This window comes from Leptidea sinapis, chromosome 10 (genome assembly GCF_905404315.1).
Source record: "Leptidea sinapis chromosome 10, ilLepSina1.1, whole genome shotgun sequence".
NCBI lineage: Eukaryota > Metazoa > Arthropoda > Insecta > Lepidoptera > Pieridae > Leptidea > Leptidea sinapis.
In genome coordinates this window covers 4,500,068-4,522,109 of record NC_066274.1, presented here as the reverse complement: position 1 = coordinate 4,522,109, position 22,042 = coordinate 4,500,068, and the positions used below count along the sequence as shown (strand labels likewise).

The 22,042-nt window shown below is 34.4% G+C and overlaps 1 protein-coding gene across 7 annotated transcripts; it reads right to left on the bottom strand.

Moving 5' to 3' along the window:
• Nucleotides 1-1,785: 1,785 nt before the first annotated feature.
• Nucleotides 1,786-17,959, bottom strand: LOC126966506 (protein LSM14 homolog B). 7 transcript variants are annotated; one of them, XM_050810615.1, is made up of 9 exons: nt 17,712-17,959; nt 16,296-16,700; nt 13,911-14,020; nt 10,496-10,730; nt 9,063-9,262; nt 8,264-8,400; nt 6,973-7,116; nt 5,094-5,248; nt 1,786-3,107 (listed from the first exon to the last, which is right to left on the bottom strand). In XM_050810615.1, exons 1-9 carry the CDS (start codon nt 17,830-17,832, stop codon nt 3,100-3,102), a joined length of 1,515 nt encoding a protein of 504 aa, XP_050666572.1. In that variant the 5' UTR covers nt 17,833-17,959; the 3' UTR covers nt 1,786-3,099. The 7 variants fall into 7 exon arrangements, with proteins under 7 accessions (XP_050666572.1, XP_050666574.1, XP_050666575.1 ...); XM_050810617.1 differs by having other exon boundaries at nt 10,511-10,727; XM_050810618.1 differs by having other exon boundaries at nt 8,264-8,403; nt 16,398-16,700.
• Nucleotides 17,960-22,042: the final 4,083 nt, after the last annotated feature.

The window sequence follows — 22,042 nt, the reverse complement described above, 5'->3', positions numbered from 1 at the left end:
ATATTATTACCTTTGCGTAATTGTACCTCTAGTGTAAAGGAGACGGATACCCTTTCATACATTATTGGGCCAAGATGTAAAAGGATGAAATTGGTGTTAATAAATAGCTTATAAATTTAAAAAGCATCACTGAGAATTTGAGGATTTTTGGCAATCTGAAAGCAGAGTTATAGGAGGTTAATCTATATTAAAACAGCTGATTTTTGAAATGCGATTGTTTTTTTGTTGTACGATAAGGATCGTACAAGTTTAGCAATATCAGAAGTCAAATATCAATAAAACAACGGGAAACACTCAAATGACAAATCGCGTAGGTACGCACAAACGATACAACAAACGAGTGATTGACAATTGACATTCTAGACAATTCTGTAGCTGTCATTGTCAGAACAGATAAAAATACAGAACGAGATTCAGAATCGACTTTTTCTTCGATCGATTTCTTAGTATGTAATAAACATTATGTTATGTAAATTATAATGTATTTTTTTAGGTACTTTTATTGAATCAATGATCACCAGATAATTTTGGTGCAAGTGGTTTTAGGTTGAATTGTATTAACTCATTCACATTAATCGATATCCCATTTTAATCGTGAATTTTATGATAATGAAAACTTTCTCGTTTTCTAGATTGTGAATCAGGGTAATTTTATATATTTTGAAATAGAAAAATATGGCAATTTTTTTAAACCATATCTCAACTTATTTCATTTTGGCCCAGAAATACCGGTCTCCTTTATGTGTATCTAATTTCTGATCCATTTTTGTGCGCGATGTCTTGATAGAAAGGTTTTCATGCGAACTCGTGTTCCTATTGTTTGTCAGGGATCGGCAGTCTTTTGTGCGGGAGGCTAATTCAATATTAAACATAGAAAGTGTATGGAGGGTAGAGGTAAGGAGAATTTATCTAGGTGCGACACAGTAGCATCAGGGTAAATCATAAAAGAAGCGCCAATTATAAAATAATACTTATCACTCTAGGTGCACGTTTATTTTTCACTCAATTGCCTTCAAGAGAATATGAATCTTTCTATTCTTATGTCATACTGGAAAGACAAGAAATGAAACTGGAGGACAGGATTGGAATTTGGTAGTGTTATACTGCTCTCACCTCTACCCTCTAAATTAGTGATGTCAATGGTAGAATTGTAAGAGCCGTCAGTTCTTTTTAATATGTTGGTAGTCCCTCTGGGTAGTGATACCTGTGTCAGTGAGCAGTATGGTTGGCTTCTACGAGGTCCTCCAGCATGCAGGTGGTGATAGGGGAGTGGGCATGGGTGCACCATAGATTGCCATTGGGCTCCACAGTAGCTGTTGTTCCGTTGATGCAGTAAACTTTGGACCTAAGTAGGGGTTTACCCCTACTTAGGTAAAGTGGATTAAGTGAGGGTCACATACACGGCCATTGTAGGTCAAGAATCCCTTGACCTTCTCTTGCTGGTTTAAAGTGGTAGGATATTTCTTAATGGCAACAATAACATTTAATATTCAGAATTTTGTATGTACTTATTCCTTGCATCTCTCAACACTTTTCATAATTATTGCAACTTTTGTATTTTTACACCAGATTAGTTATCTAAGGCCAAGTCCACATATAACGAATTGGAAAGGCTATGCGTGGCGCGGCGAGTGAATTGCCATAGTTTGTTGTATGTGGACGAGGCCTAAAGGGAATTTGTATCCTTCATTGCGCTCATTCACTTATTAATTGGTATATTCATATGTTATTTAGTATTACTATATTTATATGAGCTTGTTTTATTTGCATTAAAAGAAAGAACAGTGAAATATAAAGATGTTTTAATCGAATAAACCAGTTCTCCAGATTTCTGTATTTAATACAATCACCAGGTACAGTTAACGAGTTTACATATTTTTATTTGTCACAAAAATAAACGTTAGAAAAAGGACATTGGCTGATCAAAAGTACTGAAGACTTCTATACATTAACAAGTCTCTGACAAAATATTTATACTAGAATTTGAACAACTCTGAATCTAAATGAAAGAGTATGTTCCTGCGATTTGCATTATCTATAATATAATTACATTTTATAACCATTGGTGTCATAAAATCTACAAACAGGCCCCACAGCACTATACAAACCAACTTTTACATGCTGAAGTCGATCACATAATGTAATCCAGCGATTATTGACTACAACTATATAATATAAAACTGACTTCAAGAATACAGGCTAAATATGAATAGTTTACCCATTTTTTAAACTTTCTTTTGATTGAATTTTTTTTGTCATGAAGCAGAACATGGGATAATTCAAAAGTTAACTATATGAGTATTAATAGTTCAATTACATTTCGAAGTAGATTTATGTGTGTACATCGCTTAATACTTCATCAGTTCGCCTCAAGTCTTGAGTCAGTTACAGAGCAAACATACATGAGATCATATTTGTACAAACAATCACTCAAAATCACCTGAGTAATCAGTATACAAACAAAGAATGCTAGATAAGCAAACTTTCCTACTTAAGTCAGTAAGACTACAATATGATAACTTTTCTGTCCAGCAGACACCAAACATTAACATTCTGTGGGGCTGTTGTAGTCAATAACAAGTTAAGTGCAAAAACTAAAGAAATCACATTTTATTCACTATAATACAATAGGCACAACTGCATAAAAGGTGAGAAAGCTATGAAAATATATTATTTCAATCGGATGTTTCATAAATAAACTTCAAAATTTATGCATGGGGCATTTAAGTTGCCTCAGTTACTCTCAAACATCACAGAATTTCACCTAATTGTTTACAGTCTATTCCACTGGTGATGAATAATAATTTAGTGGGTACAACATCACCCAATGATTTGAACACATCACTCAATACAACACTTATGATGCCTGGACACAAGTCTGCCTACGGGAACTTCCTACAAACACCTTCCATTATTGGATACAACACTATCATACCAAAGCAATGTCCAACAGCTGAAACCTACCTAACCCTAAATGTTCCCGAACGGCAACACAGTCTATAGCAGAACATTAAACACTTCATCACCGCACCATACACTTTTCCGTTACTTAGTCTGTTACATCAGTTTTCATAATTATTTTTCATTGTACAGCAACTCCTATTTAGCTGTGGAGAAAAGAAAACTTTTAAATATTTATTTAAATTTTTAATAATATTATTTTACTCTATAAAGAAATCTATTACAAATGTGAGATAATGTTTGTGAATTTTCAACACTATAAACGAAATGTAAAGTTAGTCCAACTTTAAAATTACTTCTCCCTGTCATAATTCTATAGTGACAAAGTTAAGATAAAGACAAAAAGTTTTAAATTTGGAATAGCTTTACTTCGTGTTTATTAAAGAGTGAGTTCATTAGAATTGCCACAGCCTTTCGGCTTTCGTGTGAACTAATTATTAAAATCATGAGTACAAGTAAACCGCTGACAATTATAATACTGCATTCAATTTAGATACAAGATCGTACAGTACTTTATTCAATAGTTATAAAAATTGCTAAGTTTGATAATTGCCTGTTGTGTTTATGCTATTCAAATTCATATTTATCTTTGATGTTTTATAAGGTTGGCAGCACTCTTGGTTCCTCCCGTGTTACAGGAGAGGTATGGGCTGCAGTGAATACTCACTATTAGGTGACTTGTGTGTATGCTTGTATGCCCTCTTTTTTCACAAAAAAAGAATTACTAATCGAAGCTGGGATACATTTTGGAACCCTATCATATTTTTTTATTCATTGATAATTTTATCATGCCCATTGCTAGTATAGATTGTGTCATCGCTCATCTTAAATTGGGTTCGCAATGTCATTCACCATGCTAAACCAAACAATTAAAAATATTATTTTTTAATACAGTTGCTCAAAAAGTGGCGTATTGCAGGGTCGTATAGCGTTCGGGATGTTGGCTATTACACACTCGAGCTTTTTCTTTACCTTTTCCGCACTCGTGCGTTTTCTTTCTGGTCATTATTTTGACTTTTAAAAAGAAATAAACAAACCACGAAGTTTTTACAACAAAAAAATTCATAGAAGTTTTTAGGATTCATGCAAATATTTCTAAAAAGAATCTACTAATTTGTTTCAATATCAAATCTAATGATTTGAATCAATGAGTTAGTTTAGGTTTCATTTCATCTCATTAAATTTCATTTTCATTTCATATCAATAAAAAAATCTACTGAAGACTAGGCTGTATGGGCATAGTTCCCTATGCCTACCCAGAATGGGTAAAGAAAACAAAAAAATCTCTGCTTATATTCCTTTATGGTTGGCGCCATTTTGTGTTTTTAATATTCTATTAAAATGCTTTATTTTTTCGCAACTGTATTAAAAATAGTTGTTCAGAACACGTGCGAAACCGTCATTGCAACATGTTTCGACTGTCAACATAGACGTTTTACGCGGTCGTAACTTTCTTTTACGTGCTCGATCATTACAGTTCAAAAAGTTTAGTAGCAAAGAGATGTCTTACAAGAGTTGTTCTAGAATAAAATCGGATATATTTTAAACAAGGAAAAATAGTATAAAAGTTTACGAAATGTTAAGTTAGGCGCTGAAGGGCGGGGTCGTTGACCACTGTGACGTCAGCGAGCGTCTCGGCGTGCAGATTTTTCACGCCGTATAAAATATTGAAATAATGCGGAAAGAGTTTATGTCTTACATAATTTGTCCTACTAAAGTTTCAATTGTGATTGGACTTAGTGATATTTTATTTTTGCGTGTAGTCGCCTCCACACGTCCTTCGGACCAATACAACGTGTTGAAACTGTCTTTGCAACTTAGATCATTAATACGTCTAGACATACTATGACAGCTGTGAAAACGTTGAAAAAAATGAGTTTAGAGTTATTCTCTATTTTGAGCATAGCACGCACGCACACACTAACAGAGTCATACAAATTGCGAGTGTAAAACGTATCATATCACGCTCACTAAAGTAATAAAACTGGCCTGTTTTTATTGGTTATCTAACAACAAGAGACTCTATCTAGACTTATTTAAATTTTCATAGTTTTGCAAAAATTAACAATTGAATCAAATTGATTTGTTGAATCAATCTGAATATTAAATGAAACTATGGGTGTAATTGTTACCTGCAGCAGTGGGCGGTTGCACAGCGGGTGAGACGGGCGCAGCGGAGGCGTTGTTGCGACCTCTCATATTGTTGTTGTGATTGTTGTAATTCATGTGGTTGGTGGGCCGGCCGCGACCTCCGCGCATGGGCCGCCAGTTCGGGAAATACGACATACTGTAAATAAATTACCACATACTGTAACAAGTATTTGTAAACATGGGACAATATCTATGCAATTTATCTCGATCTTTCAAATATAATCAGGAATTTAGAAACCTCCTTCAGAGAGTAGCTTTATATGCAGTTTTCCACGAAAACGCTGCCACCACACCTATTTCTGTTTAATTTAAGGAACATGAAACAATCCATCATAAGCTCAGGATCATGGTAACAGTAGATCCTCGTAACAGAAACATCATAGGGTCATTTTGGGATATTGTTTGACTCACATGGTATTGGAACATCTTCAGTGAACACACCCATAGAAAACCCTCAGGCTATTTAATTATAAACTTTTATTCAATGATATAATATTTTACTCATAATTTCATTCAAAAAAAGGCCTCCTAAGTTTCTTGCGCCCGTTCTTCTCAGGTCTGAGGAACACTATTTCGAATGTGTGGTAGTTTTTAATATTTAAAAAGTGATTTTAAATCCTATGAATAAAAATATTTGAATTTCTCAAAAAGTTTTTGTTTTGTGGGAAAGGAGGACAAGCCTAAGGGTCGCCTGGTGTTAAGTGATCACCGCCGCCCATATTTTCTTGCAACACCAGGGGAAATACAGGAGCGTTGCCAGTCTTTAAAGAAGGTTTACGCGTTTTTTTTTGCTTCCCATGTCGTATCGTCCCTTAAACACCGCACAAGCAAGCTCTTCCACAGCATGGATGTGGAAGAAAGTTCCTTGAAAACCGCACTGTGGAGGAACACCACACAACCAGATGGTGGGGATGATATCCTAACTTGTGGCGTGTCATGCGAAGGTGGAATTCGGCGGCAGAAATTAAGTCAAACAGCTCTACGGAACACTCCCCGTGGTAAAGGAGTTAGAAGACACACAATTAAGTGATGTATCTATGCAACACCAAGTTATTGAGCTGTTCACAGAAACCTGGATCCCTGATAAGCTCATTTTGCCATATCTTTTGACTCATATTGGACATTCGTCTTCGTTTTTTTTTTATGGAATAGGAGGACAAACGAGCGAACGGGTCACCCGGTGTTAAGTGATCACCGCCGCCCACACTCTCTTGCAACACCAGAGGAATCACAAGAGCGTTGCCGGACTTTCGCCATTACCCATTCGTCTTCGTGATCTTCATCAGAAAATTAATGAATAACCCTTGTGATTCATGTGCAGCGAACGGGTCACCCGGTGTTAAGTGATCACCGCCGCCCACACTCTCTTGCAACACCAGAGGAATCACAAGAGCGTTGCCGGCCTTTCGCCATTACCCATTCGTCTTCGTGATCTTCATCAGAAAATTAATGAATAACCCTTGTGATTCATGTGCAGCGAACGGGTCACCCGGTGTTAAGTGATCACCGCCGCCCACACTCTCTTGCAACACCAGAGGAATCACAAGAGCGTTGCCGGCCTTTCGCCATTACCCATTCGTCTTCGTGATCTTCATCAGAAAATTAATGAATAACCCTTGTGATTCATGTGCAGCGAACGGGTCACCCGGTGTTAAGTGATCACCGCCGCCCACACTCTCTTGCAACACCAGAGGAATCACAAGAGCGTTGCCGGCCTTTCGCCATTACCCATTCGTCTTCGTGACCTTCATCAGAAAATTAATGAATAACCCTTGTGATTCATGTGCTGGTTGGTGCAAGAGTGGCTAACCATCAGGTAAACTTATAATAAAAGTTCATACAATAAAAGAGTGAACTCACGGATGATGGTGAGGGTTATGAGGGTTGTGCCTCCAAGACGCCCGGCCGCGCCACGCTCCTCGTCGCGCCGAAGCCACGCCAAAAGTCTCCGAGTTTAATTTACGTTCAGTCTTCCAATCCGTTCGCTGGCTGCGACCCATTTGTCTGTTGCATAAAACAAACTCTCATTTAAAATATTATATTCTCTTTTCACAGTTCTTGTTTCCATCTAGTAATCCTACTAGACTTCGAGCACCTTACATTAAGAACCACTTTGTACCAAAAAAAGTCATGCTATATGTGTAAATATATTTAACAAGCTGACCCGACAGATGCTGTTCTGCCAATAGAAAATGATAAGGATTAATGTCGTATTTGTGCAAACGGCTTTTACATTACCGCTTTATAATTGCCAATTTTGAAAATATTAAAATGGATGTAGTATGATAGACATAATATGCCATTTGTTGCCACAATTACACCATATATTATTTTGTTATATAAAAATTTAAGAATTCACATAGTAAAACCTTCCTCAGGAAGACTGAAGAATAATTTACTGTACCAAATTTGAATTATGTTCTCAATGCTGTCAGTATATTAAGAAAGATTGTCCTTTTTAATGAACAGTTCGACATCTAGAGCAATTATGAAGATACGCTTATTAAAATCCAACGACGAATTACAAGATATCCATGCACGATTGAAGTGTTCCAAATAAACTGAAATTACAGATTTTATGCACACAGAAAAATAATATGTATTGAACTTTACATATATATTTTTCCAATTATATTCCTATCGATTTGTTTGTACTTACACAATACACAACGAATAATACCAATTATATAATACCAATTATAAATGAATTATGAATAAATGAAAATAAAGTGGTCTTTATAAAAAAAATCGAACTTTGAATCTCGAAAATATCACCGGTTTTTACGACTGAATATGGACAGTCCCTTTGATGTCGTTATAACAAATTTTGATTGTAGTAATTTTGGATATGTTGTTATTTGGAAAGTTTTTCACCGATAACTTTAAATCAGTCGCGTTGTATTCAAAGTACTGTAAAAACACAACTGAACGAAAACTCTGCCTAATAGACGCGTAGGCAGAGTCTTGCTACAGACAATTTTTCAACGTGATTGTGAGACTAGTTATTTATTGTACGTCAATAATGCTCTACTTTCATCAATATACAGCAAAATGACAAAAAATATCAGAAGAAAAAAATTATGGGGAGCTGTATGGTATGATTATATCAATAAAGGTAGTGAGAATCAATATTATTGAAAGTAGTGTTTACCTTTCAACAGCCTCACATGAGATATTGTCAAAGAAACTCTTCTTCTTATCATAACCGCTGATTGAGTTCTCTTCTTCAAGCTCCGCTTCACCAGCACCTGTCTCGTTGCCCGAGTCATCCTTCTTTTCAACATCACCCTGCTAACAATCATGTAGGTCACGAAAATGACATTTATGAATGTCAAACAAAATTAACTCTTATTGAATCTACTGCTACTTTGTAAAGGGTTGAGCTAATGAGAAGATGTAGCTTAACATTTATTTTTTACATTGCAATAATTGTAATGTCCGAAAATAAAAGGCTTGAACAATCACTTAATTTAAACAATTCTTATGAAGGGCAATTTAAGGGTATATTTAAACAAATTCACATATTTTTAATCAAAACACGATTTAAAATAACTTATTGAACGTCAAAATCAACCACCACCCATTCGAAATAATATGCCTCAGACCTGAGAAGAAAGGGCGCAACAAATTCAGCGGCTTTTTTCTTAATTTAATTAAAATTTATAATTAAATAGCCTGAGGTTGTGCTCAATTCCTAGTCTGTTATCAAACAAACGTTTTTTAAACAATTCTTTTAAATTTCGTAACACATTTGTTTTATACATTTCTGGGATCATATTGTATGATAAACATCTCCCAATAAAATATTTACTGACTCGACTTAACCACATTGGCATAATAAGACAAGCATTTAATGAAAGGGACTGCTGAGAGTGGAACGATTGGACATGGGATTAGGAAAAGGTAATTATGATGGCATTAATGTAATCCAGAAACATGGTGCAACTTACTTCTGGCTTAACCTCTCCATCACTGATTTTGGTCTTGGCAAGCTGGCTTCGCAACTCCTCAAACTCAGTATTGGCTTGTTCAAAGTCATAGTCATTGTCAAATTTGAGGGTGTTCTTGTTTCTGGGCACAAAACCACCGCGTCCACGGCCGCGACCTCTGCCTCTCCATCCTCCACCTCTGTTGTTGTACGCCTGGTAGCCTGCAACAATGTTATACTTGTCGTTACTAGTTCCACATTGTACTTCCTCCATTCACTACCAACAATTTTTATAGCTATATTCTGGACTAGTTAATACCCGCGACTGCACACGTAGTGCTTCTAAAAATCGTTGTCTCTAAATACTTAGATAACTTTATTTTTATTGAAGACATCACAATAAGTTTTAGTTATATTAATATTATTGACACACTTTTTACACAAATTATCTTGCCCCAAGTTAAGCATATACAGCCTGTGTTATGGGTTACAAGACAATGATATATTTAATACAATATACTTACTTAAACATACATAAACATATTTAAACATCCAAGACTCGGAAACAAACATCCATATTCATCATATAAAAGCTTGCACCTACCGGGATTCGAACCCGGGACCTCTAGCTTAGTAGGTAGGATCGCTAACCACTCGGCTATACAGGTCGTCAGTTATGGGCTAAATGTTCTAATTGGTTGCAGCTCCAGCCGTAGGTGATCGCGTAAATCAGCCGATTGTCTAGTGAGCAAGTGGCTCACGAGTTATATACGCTTTTTCTTTCATTGCTTTTGCTTTTTTTTCAACACACTTGCGAGGAATAGAACAAATATGTGTATTGCATACATTTATAAACTATCATAAGCAGCTAAGTACTTTTATCTAGATATTGCAAGTTTTGCTTCGTTTCCGTTTTGTGCTGCATTTAGTATTTCTGGCGGGGTTAAATATTTCAACTGTTCATATTCTGTACTAAAACTTGAAATTTTTACAATAATTATTTACTACACAGAAACAAACAAAATATTAAAGTTATAGCAATACAGCTTACTTCAAAATTATAATTATAGTGATAAAATGCATATTATTTTTATAACAAATTATTGTGATTATCAGCGGCATAAAACTGTAAACAAAAAAATCTGTATTACCCAGTTAAATTGAAAATGCTCTGTTAATTCAATCTGATATAATTTGTACTACTAGGTACCAACTTAATATTGTACGGATAATTCTTTTATGCTCGCGTGTGTTATAGTTCACTTTATGGCCCTAAGAACGATGCAATAAGGCTCACTTTACGAGCAAGTATGTTCAAAATATATTTCTATTCTATGTGTTCCAGTAGTACACTACAAACTAATGATGTTTTATTGAAACAAACAAGAAATACCTCACAGCAACATTGTTCACTTATTGTACACACAAGGTGTCACCAAATAACATTAGCCTTACTTTCAACGAGCTCACCGGGCTGGTGGTTGTGATGTTGTGATTGTTGTTGTGGGTGGGGCGGCTGTTGATGTTGATGTTGTTGTTGTTGGTGCGGCTGTGACTGAGAACCACTCGGGTGTCGCTGACGGCTGCGTGAAGACTGCCTCTGACGGTTTTGCTTATTCGAGTTGTTGGCATTTGCACCTCCACGACGAGACTCTCTTTGTGCTGAGCCACCCGCTCCTGACCCAACCTGCTGGTTCCCAACACATGAGCATATTATATAAAGCTTCATAATACAGTTACATGCAACTGTTTGATAATTCAATATTTAAGTATTTTTATGCAAAATAGAATATGAAATCACTTATTGGACATCCAAAACCACCCATTCGGAAATGTATGCCTTAGACCTGAGAAGAACGGGCGCAGGTAACTAAATATAATATAATATCCGGATGATCGAGCCATGCACGGATTTTTAAGAATGTACAAAACTTGAACAAAAAAAAACTAATCAGATATCTGGATTCAAACCGGGGTCTTCTGCTTTCCGGATCACCCAATGTATATAGTGGCGAAATTTACCTTGGTATTCTAATGGTATTGTAGCTGTTTCTCATTAAAACACGGATAAAACCACATTTTTTTTTATTGAAACCTAGCTAAATCGATTTATCTCCCCCAAAATCCCATGTATACTAAATTTTATGAAAATTGTTGGAGCCATTTCCGAGATTCAGATTATATATAATAATAACATATATATAAGAATTGCTAGTTTAAAGATATAAGATTTAAATAGTCTGACAGTAATTTCGTAGTCATTTATGATATAGTAATCTAATGGTTATTAATTACAAAGTCTAATAGCGCTTTTGCACTACATCCCATCAGTTTGATCTGTATCTGTGAAAACACAGTCCAGAGTAACCACAAAACTATTTCTATGGCAGATTCGGATCAAATGTAGTGTGAAAGCTTATGTAAAGTTAATCTAAAGGTTATGTGGTAAACCATATAAACAATTCTTTTGAATTTCTATAATACAAACATTTGTTTTGAACATTTACTGATCATACTTTTAGTATAAACATCGCCCCCAAATATAAATTAATGGTGAATACAAATTGATATTTTTTTATGAAAATAAGGGACGCGATGAACAGCACGTTCAGCTGATGGTTTTTGAGACACCCTACCTGTCTGCTAACTTAACTTTTTGTGTCAATTTATTAAACAAAACAATGTTACAATGACTATGATGAATATGTTTTTACAGTATTCTTATGAATTTTTGAGGTTTAAATGTTGATCAATGATTCAATTGCATAAATTGATTGATTTTTATTGTAGACAGCATAAAATAATGATGCATTCCATAAAAAAAAAGAAATTTTCTCCACTTTTTCTAAAAATTAACATTTTTGCAAAAATAATTAGTGAGGAAAAAAATTCGGAAAAAAAAAACAAAATGTTTCTTGATTTAGGACTTTCCTCAATATCGTCCTCGATTACTAGTGCACTCTTGAAGCCTAGAAGGTACACTCACCACCAGGTGTACCGCTGTTCCTTGAGGAATTTGTTCCCAGCTTGATTTCAGAAGCTTTATTAGCTGTGTTTCATTGTGCACGGGTTGGTTTGTGCTTCGAACACTGCGTTTCAGTAAATCCCACATGTGTTCAATGGGATTTAGATCCGAATTGTTTGCAGGCCAGGCCAACACATGTATACCAGCATCCTCTAGGGCTTCTCTGGTGGCCCTAGCTGCATGAGCGCGAGCATTATCGTGCATCAGATAGAATTTTGCGCCGATTCTCTGTGCATATGAGACCACATGGGGTCTTATGACCTCCTCGATGTAACGTTGAGCTGTTATTGTGCCTTCGTTTAGAATTACCAGCTCGATTCTGCCTGACATAGAGATTCCTCCTCATACCATAACATTGGGGCCCCCAAATCTGTCACTTTCATGGATGCAAGCATCCGAAAATCGCTCACCTTCACGCCTCCAGACCCTAATGCGACGGTCATCACTAAAAAATTTTAACTTTGCACTCATCCGTAAACAATACAGTCCTCCAATCATTCATATCCCACGCCAGATGCTGCCTTGCGAATGATAATCGTTCTTGTAAACGATTTCTAATAGTTTGATCACTAACACATGTACCGGTCGCCTGCTGCAAACGGTTTTGTAACGAACGGGCGGTTATACAGCGTTCTCTACGCGCAGTCAAGTGCAAGTAGCGGTCCTCCTGTGCTGTAGTTGCTCGAGCTCTGCCAGATCCCCTTCTCCTGGTTAGTCTCTCAGTCTCTTGAAAACGATTCCAAGCATTCTGGATAGCTCGCCGGGAAAAACCCAGGTGCAACGCCACAGAACGCTGCGAATGGCCTTCTTGAAGCAATGTTACGGCCCTAGTTACAGTTGGCAAGTCCATATGACTTCGAATTCTCGGCATAACTTTTTTAAAATGTTAATTCAGCCACTAGTCAAACGAAACTTACAGTGTTCCTGAGAGAATCGTCAATTTGACCGAGTTGAAATCCGTCTTAAAATCAGGTAGAATCAAGTGGTTGCAATAAATTATCTAAAACTACCCACTTTACACAATTATGCGGGTGGAATGCTCAAAAAAAAATGTGTAAACAAATAAGGTAACACCACAATAAAGTATCAGCTACTTGAGAATGCATAAAAAATAAATTATCGCTAGCGAGGTCAAAAAAATCAAGTGGCCCTTATTTTGTTTTGACTAGTATATTTCAATAATGTAAGCTTATATGTCTAGATAGACTATAATAGCTGTAAAAACGTCGAAAAATTATTGAGTTTAGAGTAAACCTCTATTTTGAGCAATGCTCACACACTAAAACAGTGTCATTCATATCATAGCTTGTTATGCACACTAAAGTATTAAACTTGGCCTGACTTTATTTATGTCTAACAGCAAAATACTCTATCTAGACATATAAATTATCTAACTTAGGGGTGGCATGTTTACAAGAGACGGAAGATATGAAGGAGATATTGAAAGGAGAGTGACTGCGGGAAATTGTGTGAATGGAGTGCTGCATGCCTTTATAAACGGTCAGACTGTGCTGTCAAATTGGGGACGTTTTGAGAAAAGGAGAGGTCCGAAGCACCCGCAACCGGCGAGCATGTATGAAAAGAGTAATGAATGTAGAGGAAGCGCGTGAGGTTTGTAAGGATAGAAGCAAATGGCATTCTATTGTCTCTGCCTACCCCGACGGGAACAAGGCGTGAGTATGTGTGTGTGTGTTTGAAATTGTCTAACAGTGTAATTAAAAAATAAGTTTCAATTTTAACCTTAGATAATACATTGCATTAAATGTTAATTTACATAATATAAAATGATAATTATAAAATTAATTTCAAATCTCAAGGTAATAAACACTAAAGTTAATAATTTACCTGTGTACCCTGATCCGCAGTAGGACTCTTCCTATGTCCTACGGCAGCAGGAGTGCCTGAACGAGAGACACTCTTTTGTGAACCTCCTCCAATCAGATCCAACATTGAACCTTTTAGAAGAAAACATGAGAGGATTAGAACATGCTATTATTAAAAGTAAGATTCTAAGTAGAGTACTTATAATATTGTTATTGATCAATGCTGAAACTTTTTTGTTCTGGTAATTCAATTTATCTCATGATATCACTATGATATGATCTATCAAATTATATATGACTTGTGCAACCCCTAGTTTTTATTTTAATATCTTCTTGTGGGATTTTGTTTTAAATACATCATCAATTTATTAATTTCTAATCTTGACGTTGTTCATTCACAAAGGCTGCTTTATACAACAGAGTTGTTTAAATTAGTTTTAATATACACTAAAAAGGTTACTGTATCAAGCCAATAATAATAATCCCTTTACTATCTCTACATAACAGTTAAATAATATAATATCCGGACAACCAAACCTTGCTCGGATTTTTAAGAATGTACAAACTTGAATTAAAAAAAAAAACTAATAGGACATCTGGATTCGAACCGGGTCTTCTGCTTTCCTGATCACCCAATGTCCCATCTGAGCTACTATAGTCTTGTATATAGTGTCGAAATTTACCTTTGTATTCTAAAGTTATTGTAGCTGTTTCTCATTAAAACGGATAAAACTAAATTTTTTTTAAATTGAAACCTAGCTAGATCGATTTATCGCCCCCGAAACCCCCTATATACTAAATTTTATGAAAATCATTGGAGCCGATTCCGAGATTACAATTATATATATATATATATACAAGAATTGCTCATTTAAAGATATATCTTATTAATAAAGGACAAGAAAAGCAGAACATTCAGGTCATGGTAATTGATATGTCATGTCTTTAAGGATTTTTGGAAAACCCCTAAATTCTGAGCTATACTACAATTGTGATGATAAGTCTCATTTACCCAGTAATTTCACTAGCTACAGCACCCTTGAGACCCAAACACAATAATGTTTACACATTACTGCTTCACACCAGAAATGGTTGCCATTGTGGTACCCATAATCTAGCCAGCATCCTGTGCAAAGGAGCCTCCCACTGATAATTTCAATATAGCTGATTCATCTTAAACCTAAACTAAAATTGTGAAGAAAAATATCTTATATCACTAAGAAGTGAAGCATATTAAAAAGCATTGCAATACATTTTATGAGATGATTTATATATACCCTTATGATGACATAAATGAAGGTTCTTTTAACCATATTTAAAGTAAGCAACAGACCAAGGAAAACTTACATTTCATGAAATATTGCGATTTTTTTTTTTGGTATGTGTTAATTTGTTAATTTTACATATTTTATTGTTAGTCTGGAATACCTTCTGATGACAATATTATGTATTATTAGTATGAAAAAAACCTTTTTTTATTATATTATAATGTTTAATTCTTATTTTAGATATGTTTTAGTTAAGTATTAAAGTTAAATCAGATAAAATATGATGATTTATTAAAAATAAATAACAATAGTGTTGATTATCCTAACTAATAGGGGGATTTGAGTATATTGATTTAGCCATGCATAATTACATACATATAAATGGAAACCCTAATTTCATTTATATCTTTGATGACAAAAAGGAATTAAACAAAAATCAAGCTGGGACATAGAGCATATATTATCTTATCTATTTTACTATGATTTTATATTTACATACTCAGTAACACCAAGTTGGTAAGCCTACAAACCTGGTGTTAATTGGATAACTTGGTTACAAATTCGTCTTGCTCTAACCATTTATAAATTACAAAGGACAAAATATTTCATTTAGTGAATTTAAATCAAAAACCACTTTCACTTGGCATAATTTAGTTCATCAACTAGTGGTTACTTTGGAAGTGACATAATGAGTACATCTTAAAACAAGAAGCCACAAGTGCGCAAGCACTGTAACTCGAGGAGGAAGAGACTCGCGCGGTTCGGGCTGTGGGCATAGTAGTTTGGATAATCAACATTCCACTGTAATAGCAGTTAAATACTGAAGAGTAATATGATAGATCTGTTAGTTTTATTTAGTTGATAGAATGACAGTGTTAAATACTGAAACAAGCAGCTATAAATGAGACGATGTTTAGTCAGCTAAGCAGAATGAATATTATAAGAATAGATAAGTTACCACAAATTTTATTGAAAAGAAAATTGCATGCTTTAAATAGATGTGTTTTATTTGAAGTTTAACAGTAACTTAATTTTACAGAAGCACTGTGTGATTACTATCTATAATTAAATATTCATTCATAGTAAAAATCGCAAGATACACTAAGTAAGCAAGCCTATATCCAACAATTTAATAAAACCTTGGTCTTTCACTTGGTTGGAGTGGGCAATTCCTGATCCAATTGGAGCAGTGATGGGTTGCTGCGGGGGCAGCTCCACTGAGGTTTGAGGAGACAACTCACTCGTCTTGCTGAGCTGGGGGTGTACACTGCCAGGAAAACCGCTCATTGGATGATACTGTGGATATTGGGATTGTCCCACAACTGGGTGGTTATACTGCCCCACAAACTGTCCTTGGTTACCGCTGCCAATGGAAGCAGGTACAGACATCTGCACAATGGCAGGGTCATTTGGCATTGACGGGACATTGTTCAAGACTCGGATGTCCTTTATATCAGAGCCTCTGAATAGGATGTAGTCATACACCTGGCTCTGCGGAGCCACAGGATACTGTGTCTCCCTGTCCTCAGTCCCAAATGATCGAACTGAAATAAGAAACAAACTTTAGATAATTTTACACCAAGTTACAGTAATATTTAATAGTAAATTTTAATTTATAGTATATTAATAGAATACATATTTAACATGTTTTCATAGCAATTAAAACCACTGAGGTCATTACTATAGCTAAATTAGTCTTCAAAGCATAAAAAGAGCTATAAATATAAAAAAAAAATCTCATAAAGTTATATAAATTGGTTGAAAGTGTTTGGGTATAGATGGTTACTGAATACTGTCCATCAACTGATAGTTATTATTCATGCCACACCTATGCTTTTTGGCAACACCAGAGCATTTAGTTTAATGGCTAAACAGGAAAATAGACAAGTATACCCAAGTCTTTTTTACTACTTGAATTCTTACACTTATATTCTTCCTTATATATATATGGCTAAAACAATAGTAGGATGCCAATGATGTATTATTATAATCTAAAAAATACAATCTCTATACCTACTTAAGGCTTACAAAAGGTCAAAATCTAGGTCACTTTATTTACATTTAGTACCAATCAGTCTAGAAACACAAAAATCATAACTTTCATACTATGAAATACTTAATAGACCACAATCACCCTTGATGACTGATGCATAAGAGCCCATTTTGAAAATAGCAACCGTATTGTACTGTTACATGTTTACGAGTAGGTATGAATAATACAACGTCACCAATACATACTAAATTGTAAGCTGGGAGTCAAATAACACAATATATACAGGAGTATTGTGTGAATCTTTTTAAGTTGTTTCATTTGAACCTTTTTACTAACTTGAACTTGGTACTACATAAAACTAAATAAACTTTAACTCTTTGAAGATAAAAATACTGCTCACTGACTGAAAAAGTATAAATCATTCATGATGACTGAAGGATATTGGTGCTAGCCGCTAGGTTACGTTATTTTTACCTAGTTTTTTGAGAGTAAAACGAACAACAATTGACAAATACAGATAACAAGTGTTTATCAAAATATTAGCATCCATTTGTCAACTTACCGTTGGCCAAAGCGATCGTACATTCCTGAGGATCAACGGTGAAGAGACGGCCTTCATAACGGATGTCGGCTTTCGATATAAGGCTTATTTTGGAGCCTAATTCAGGCATTCCCGAACTCATAGCGTCTCTTCGTAGATAAACTATCGATGATTATGATTTTTTACGATTTCGTCGACTGCAAGCCAAGAACCAATATGAAAAATGACTGACAGGAAGTTGGCAGCAAGCGATGCAGTTTGCAAAGTAGTACCTACGAACTACGAACAGCTGAGAACACAGATAAAAGTTGTTATTGAATGTTGCCAGAATAAATTATTTGACAGCAAAACAAGATAATCTATGGATCAACAAAGAAGAATAGACGCGCTATTGCTTGGGCAACGATACATGTTTTTGATTTCCTAGTTTAGGACAAAGTAACAGAAGCTGAATTTTGTTTCTATGATGATTTTTAATAAGATTAAAAGATTACTTTCAATTGATTTAATTACAAATAACTAGGGTAAATTAATGTAAATTTATGACATGCATTTTTCCTTACTCTACAGATTTGGAGGAAAACAATAAAATCTATAAACCAATAATGTATAACCTGACTTCACGTCCTAGCGACTCATTTTAATTTTTTGATATTAATTCATTTTTGAATTTTAAATTAAGGTTCACAAAGAACACTATGTATGGCACCTAGATATAAGCGACAGACTTTAATAGCTTTTAATGTACAAAAACTTACTACTTCTGTTCTAAATTCAAGTATTAATATAAGTATCAAATAACTTAACTGTACTGATAATGATATTTATTCCATAACTAAATCCCTTTTAGAGTAGACACTAAGACAAAGGAAAAGACCCTCTAAAACTTAACAGTATTCATGAGAATATTCAAGGCATAACTTAAAAGGCAAACTTATAAATCTATTTATAAGTTTGCCTTTTAAGTTATAAGATAGTTCTAACTATCTTTACATAATAAAAACAAGAACAAAAGAAAAAAGTAATGAGTTTCAATTAAGTATAATTATATATAATTTCTAAATTATAAGCAGGTTTTCTACAAAAAAAATGCAATGGTGGTACTTTAATAGTTGCCAAGTTTTAAGTTTTATAAATGAAATAACTTAATTATCGGGCACCATCTTTATTAAAGAGAGACAAGATATTGTATTATTGTCCATGGAAATGGTCCTAATTGAATTATCATGTGTTAAACTGGAGCATCTTATTGTGGTAGGTGTTTAAAGACTACCACATAGTGATTATGATAAATTTGAGTTTATTATGGAACAAGTATTGAAAAAACTATGCAACAGTAAGTAATGAGTTATAGTGTGCGGTGATTTCAATATGGACTTCACAAAAAATTGTCAATCTTATTAGGTGTTTTGATATGGTTAACACTTTCCAGGGCAATAGATTTTTCAGATAAACGAAAATCGTACAGCACAGATTCACTGACATCGGATCAATGTGGGCAACAAATTTATATTTAAAAAAAAAAACTACCTACTTACTGAGACTAATAATTTTTTTCCAATTAAATATTGCTGAAAAACTTATTGAATATAATAATGATATTGTAAAACAATCTGACCCAAATCAATTAATGTTTTGTTTTGTTTTAGAGAAAAAAAGGTGTTAGGTGTGTATCAACAATCAATGAAAATTCAGTAACTGAGCTACAGCAAGCATTCATAGGAGTAGAACACATCTTTATGAACTTTATGAGCTTAGTAATTTAAACAACGATCCAGTATTTAAGGAATATATGCTCTCTATATCCTAATACGCAACCAGATTGTTTTTTAAATTAGAAAAATATAAACTACTTGGACAATAATAAATAGGATAAAATAAAATAATAATAAAGATTCTGTTTGTATTAGACAAGATGGAGTGGTCATCGAAAAAAGAAGAGATGTCGCTCAAGCTTTTGATAACTTTTTTTTCTTTATTCCTTTTCAGATAACAACTACTTTAAATTCTTTTTCTGAACAAGCTGAAACAATACTTAAAAGTAATGAACGTGAGTGTATAGGTTCATTTAAATTTAGGCACGTCACTACTAGTGAGATAGTATTTAACTCATTAAATGTAAAAAAAAGATGTGACTTATAGGCTGCTTATGGGGCATGTTTGTGGCTTCCAGATTATCTAAAGTACAGTAAACTTATACCAGGTTTTAGTCAGGGGATAAGGAAGATACAACCAATTATAGATCAGTTTTTTTCCACCTACTCGTAATAAAAATAAAAAATAAGAATATTATAACAATTGTTAAACCATTTCTCTCGCAATAACATCTTATATTCTAAACAATTTGGTTTTGCGCGAGGTAATTTAACATCTGATGCCGGTATGGCGTTGATTCAACACATATTTAATGATTGGGAGAAATCACATAACGCCGTAGAAATATTCCGTCATCTTTCGAAAGCATTTGATTGCGTAGACCATTCTACCCTTATCCGTAAGCTCAATTTTTTTGCATTAAAAAGCAAATCTTATTACTTCATACTTAACTAATAGAACCCAGAATGTAGTAATTAATACTCATCATCTGGAGCTTTAATGCGGATGGGCATGCATCAGGGTTAAATCCTAGGGACTTTTTTATTACTAGTTTAAATTAATGATTTGCCAATTGTGACCTCGAAAGAATGTGAGATTGTTCTTTTCGCAAGATTGTTCTTTTCACACTTCATTAGTTTCTAATATTGATAGACATTCACAGAATTTAGATAAAATAAACCTGTCCTTGGAAAACATATCAAAATGGTTCAGGGTGAATAATTTGTCACTTATCGCAAGAAAAACAAAATGTATTGATACAAATGATTTATGTTTTCTTTAGTGTTAATTGCGCCAATATTTGTTTTTAAAACAATTCGACACGTGTTTTAGCCTCTACACGAGGCATCCTCAGGACGTGTTGTCTCGCCAAAATCTGGCAAGAGACATGCTCGAAGAAAACCTGGCCAAGGCTTCATGGCAAGAGAAAAACTCCCCACCAAATGTAAAAAAAGAATCAAGAAGTATACCTAATATTAAATGGAAAACTTCTACTTCGTTTCTTGGAATAGTATTAGATGAAAAACTACAATGGGGTGCTCATATTGAGGCAATCACGTGTAATATAGAACTTTTGTATTGGGGGAAGCAGATATGATGATGATACCGAAACAATATTTGCAAAGAAGGGTAATTAGGGTCATCTATAATATGAATTTTAGAGAATCCCTTAAAAATCACTTTAAACACATAGATATTCTAAAAATAGCATCCCAATTCATATTTTATAATAATATATGTATAGTTTTAGATTCCAAATAAAGATATACATACCATCAATACAAGATGAAAAATTAAATCGCTATTCCAAAAACGAGATTTAGTAAAATATAAAATTCGTTTGTTTGTTTCAAAGTGCAGGTCTTTAATAAAATTCCTAATAATATAACATGTCTAATATGTCGCCTTCTAAATTAAAAAAAGTTTTAAAGAATCGTTTTATTCAAAAAGCCTACTATTAACTACACGATTGAAGAATAAAATATAGAGGATAAAGAAGTATGGAAAATAGATGATCCTGGTCCACCTAGTAATACGAGTAATTCTTCATATTAAGATTGTATAATCTTATGAATGTTACATTAGTAGAATATGTACTATATTCTTTCGGTTTATATAGACTCCACTGTAATTGCATTATGAAGAATCATTTGTGGGTTTGGTATGTAAGCATTAATTTTGTAATTTTGTAGATATCATGCGCAGGTATGCTATAACATGGTTTGTCATGCTCACTGAAGCTTGCGGCAGCGACGTGTGCCGGGTCATCACCTTCCCTCAAATATTTGCGAAGGGAATTATGGCTGGTCCAGGCGTCAACTCGTGAACGGATGCTGCTTGTGTCGACCTGTAATTATAGTTAATGTATTTTTTGGATGCAATCACGAAGCATCCTTCCACAAACAATAAATTCAAGCTTGATGCTTGTTGATGAAGGTTGATGCATCCAATATACGATAATTTATATTTTTACAGTTTATTCTTTTTTACTTTTTATGGAATAATTTATGTATGTTTTGTTCAATTCTCAGGTTGTGGTTTCATTTACACTCTACAGTATCTACTTTATAGTTGATAAGCTGCTCAAACCTAGTAGGCGCATATTAGGAAATTGACTTGAGATGTCGCTCTTGCAAATCTAAACAAAGTAAAGTAAAGGTGAACAAAACATTCAAGATTTTATGACGATACGTCACTCAAACGGTTGGCGTATTTGAAAGAGCATTCGCACGCAACGCGAGAGGTCGTAGGTTCGA

Excerpts from the sequence above, each read along its gene's own strand:
- LOC126966506 (XM_050810613.1), bottom strand. The coding sequence starts at position 17,832 with ATGAGTTCGGGAATGCCTGAATTAGGCTCCAAAATAAGCCTTATATCG. Across the intron at positions 9,263-10,495 it reads GCCCGGTGAGCTCGTTGAAA|GCTACCAGGCGTACAACAAC; the intron begins GTAAGGCTAATG and ends ACATTGTTGCAG. Across the intron at positions 7,117-8,263 it reads TCATGTGAGGCTGTTGAAAG|ACAAATGGGTCGCAGCCAGC; the intron begins GTAAACACTACT and ends TTTATGCAACAG.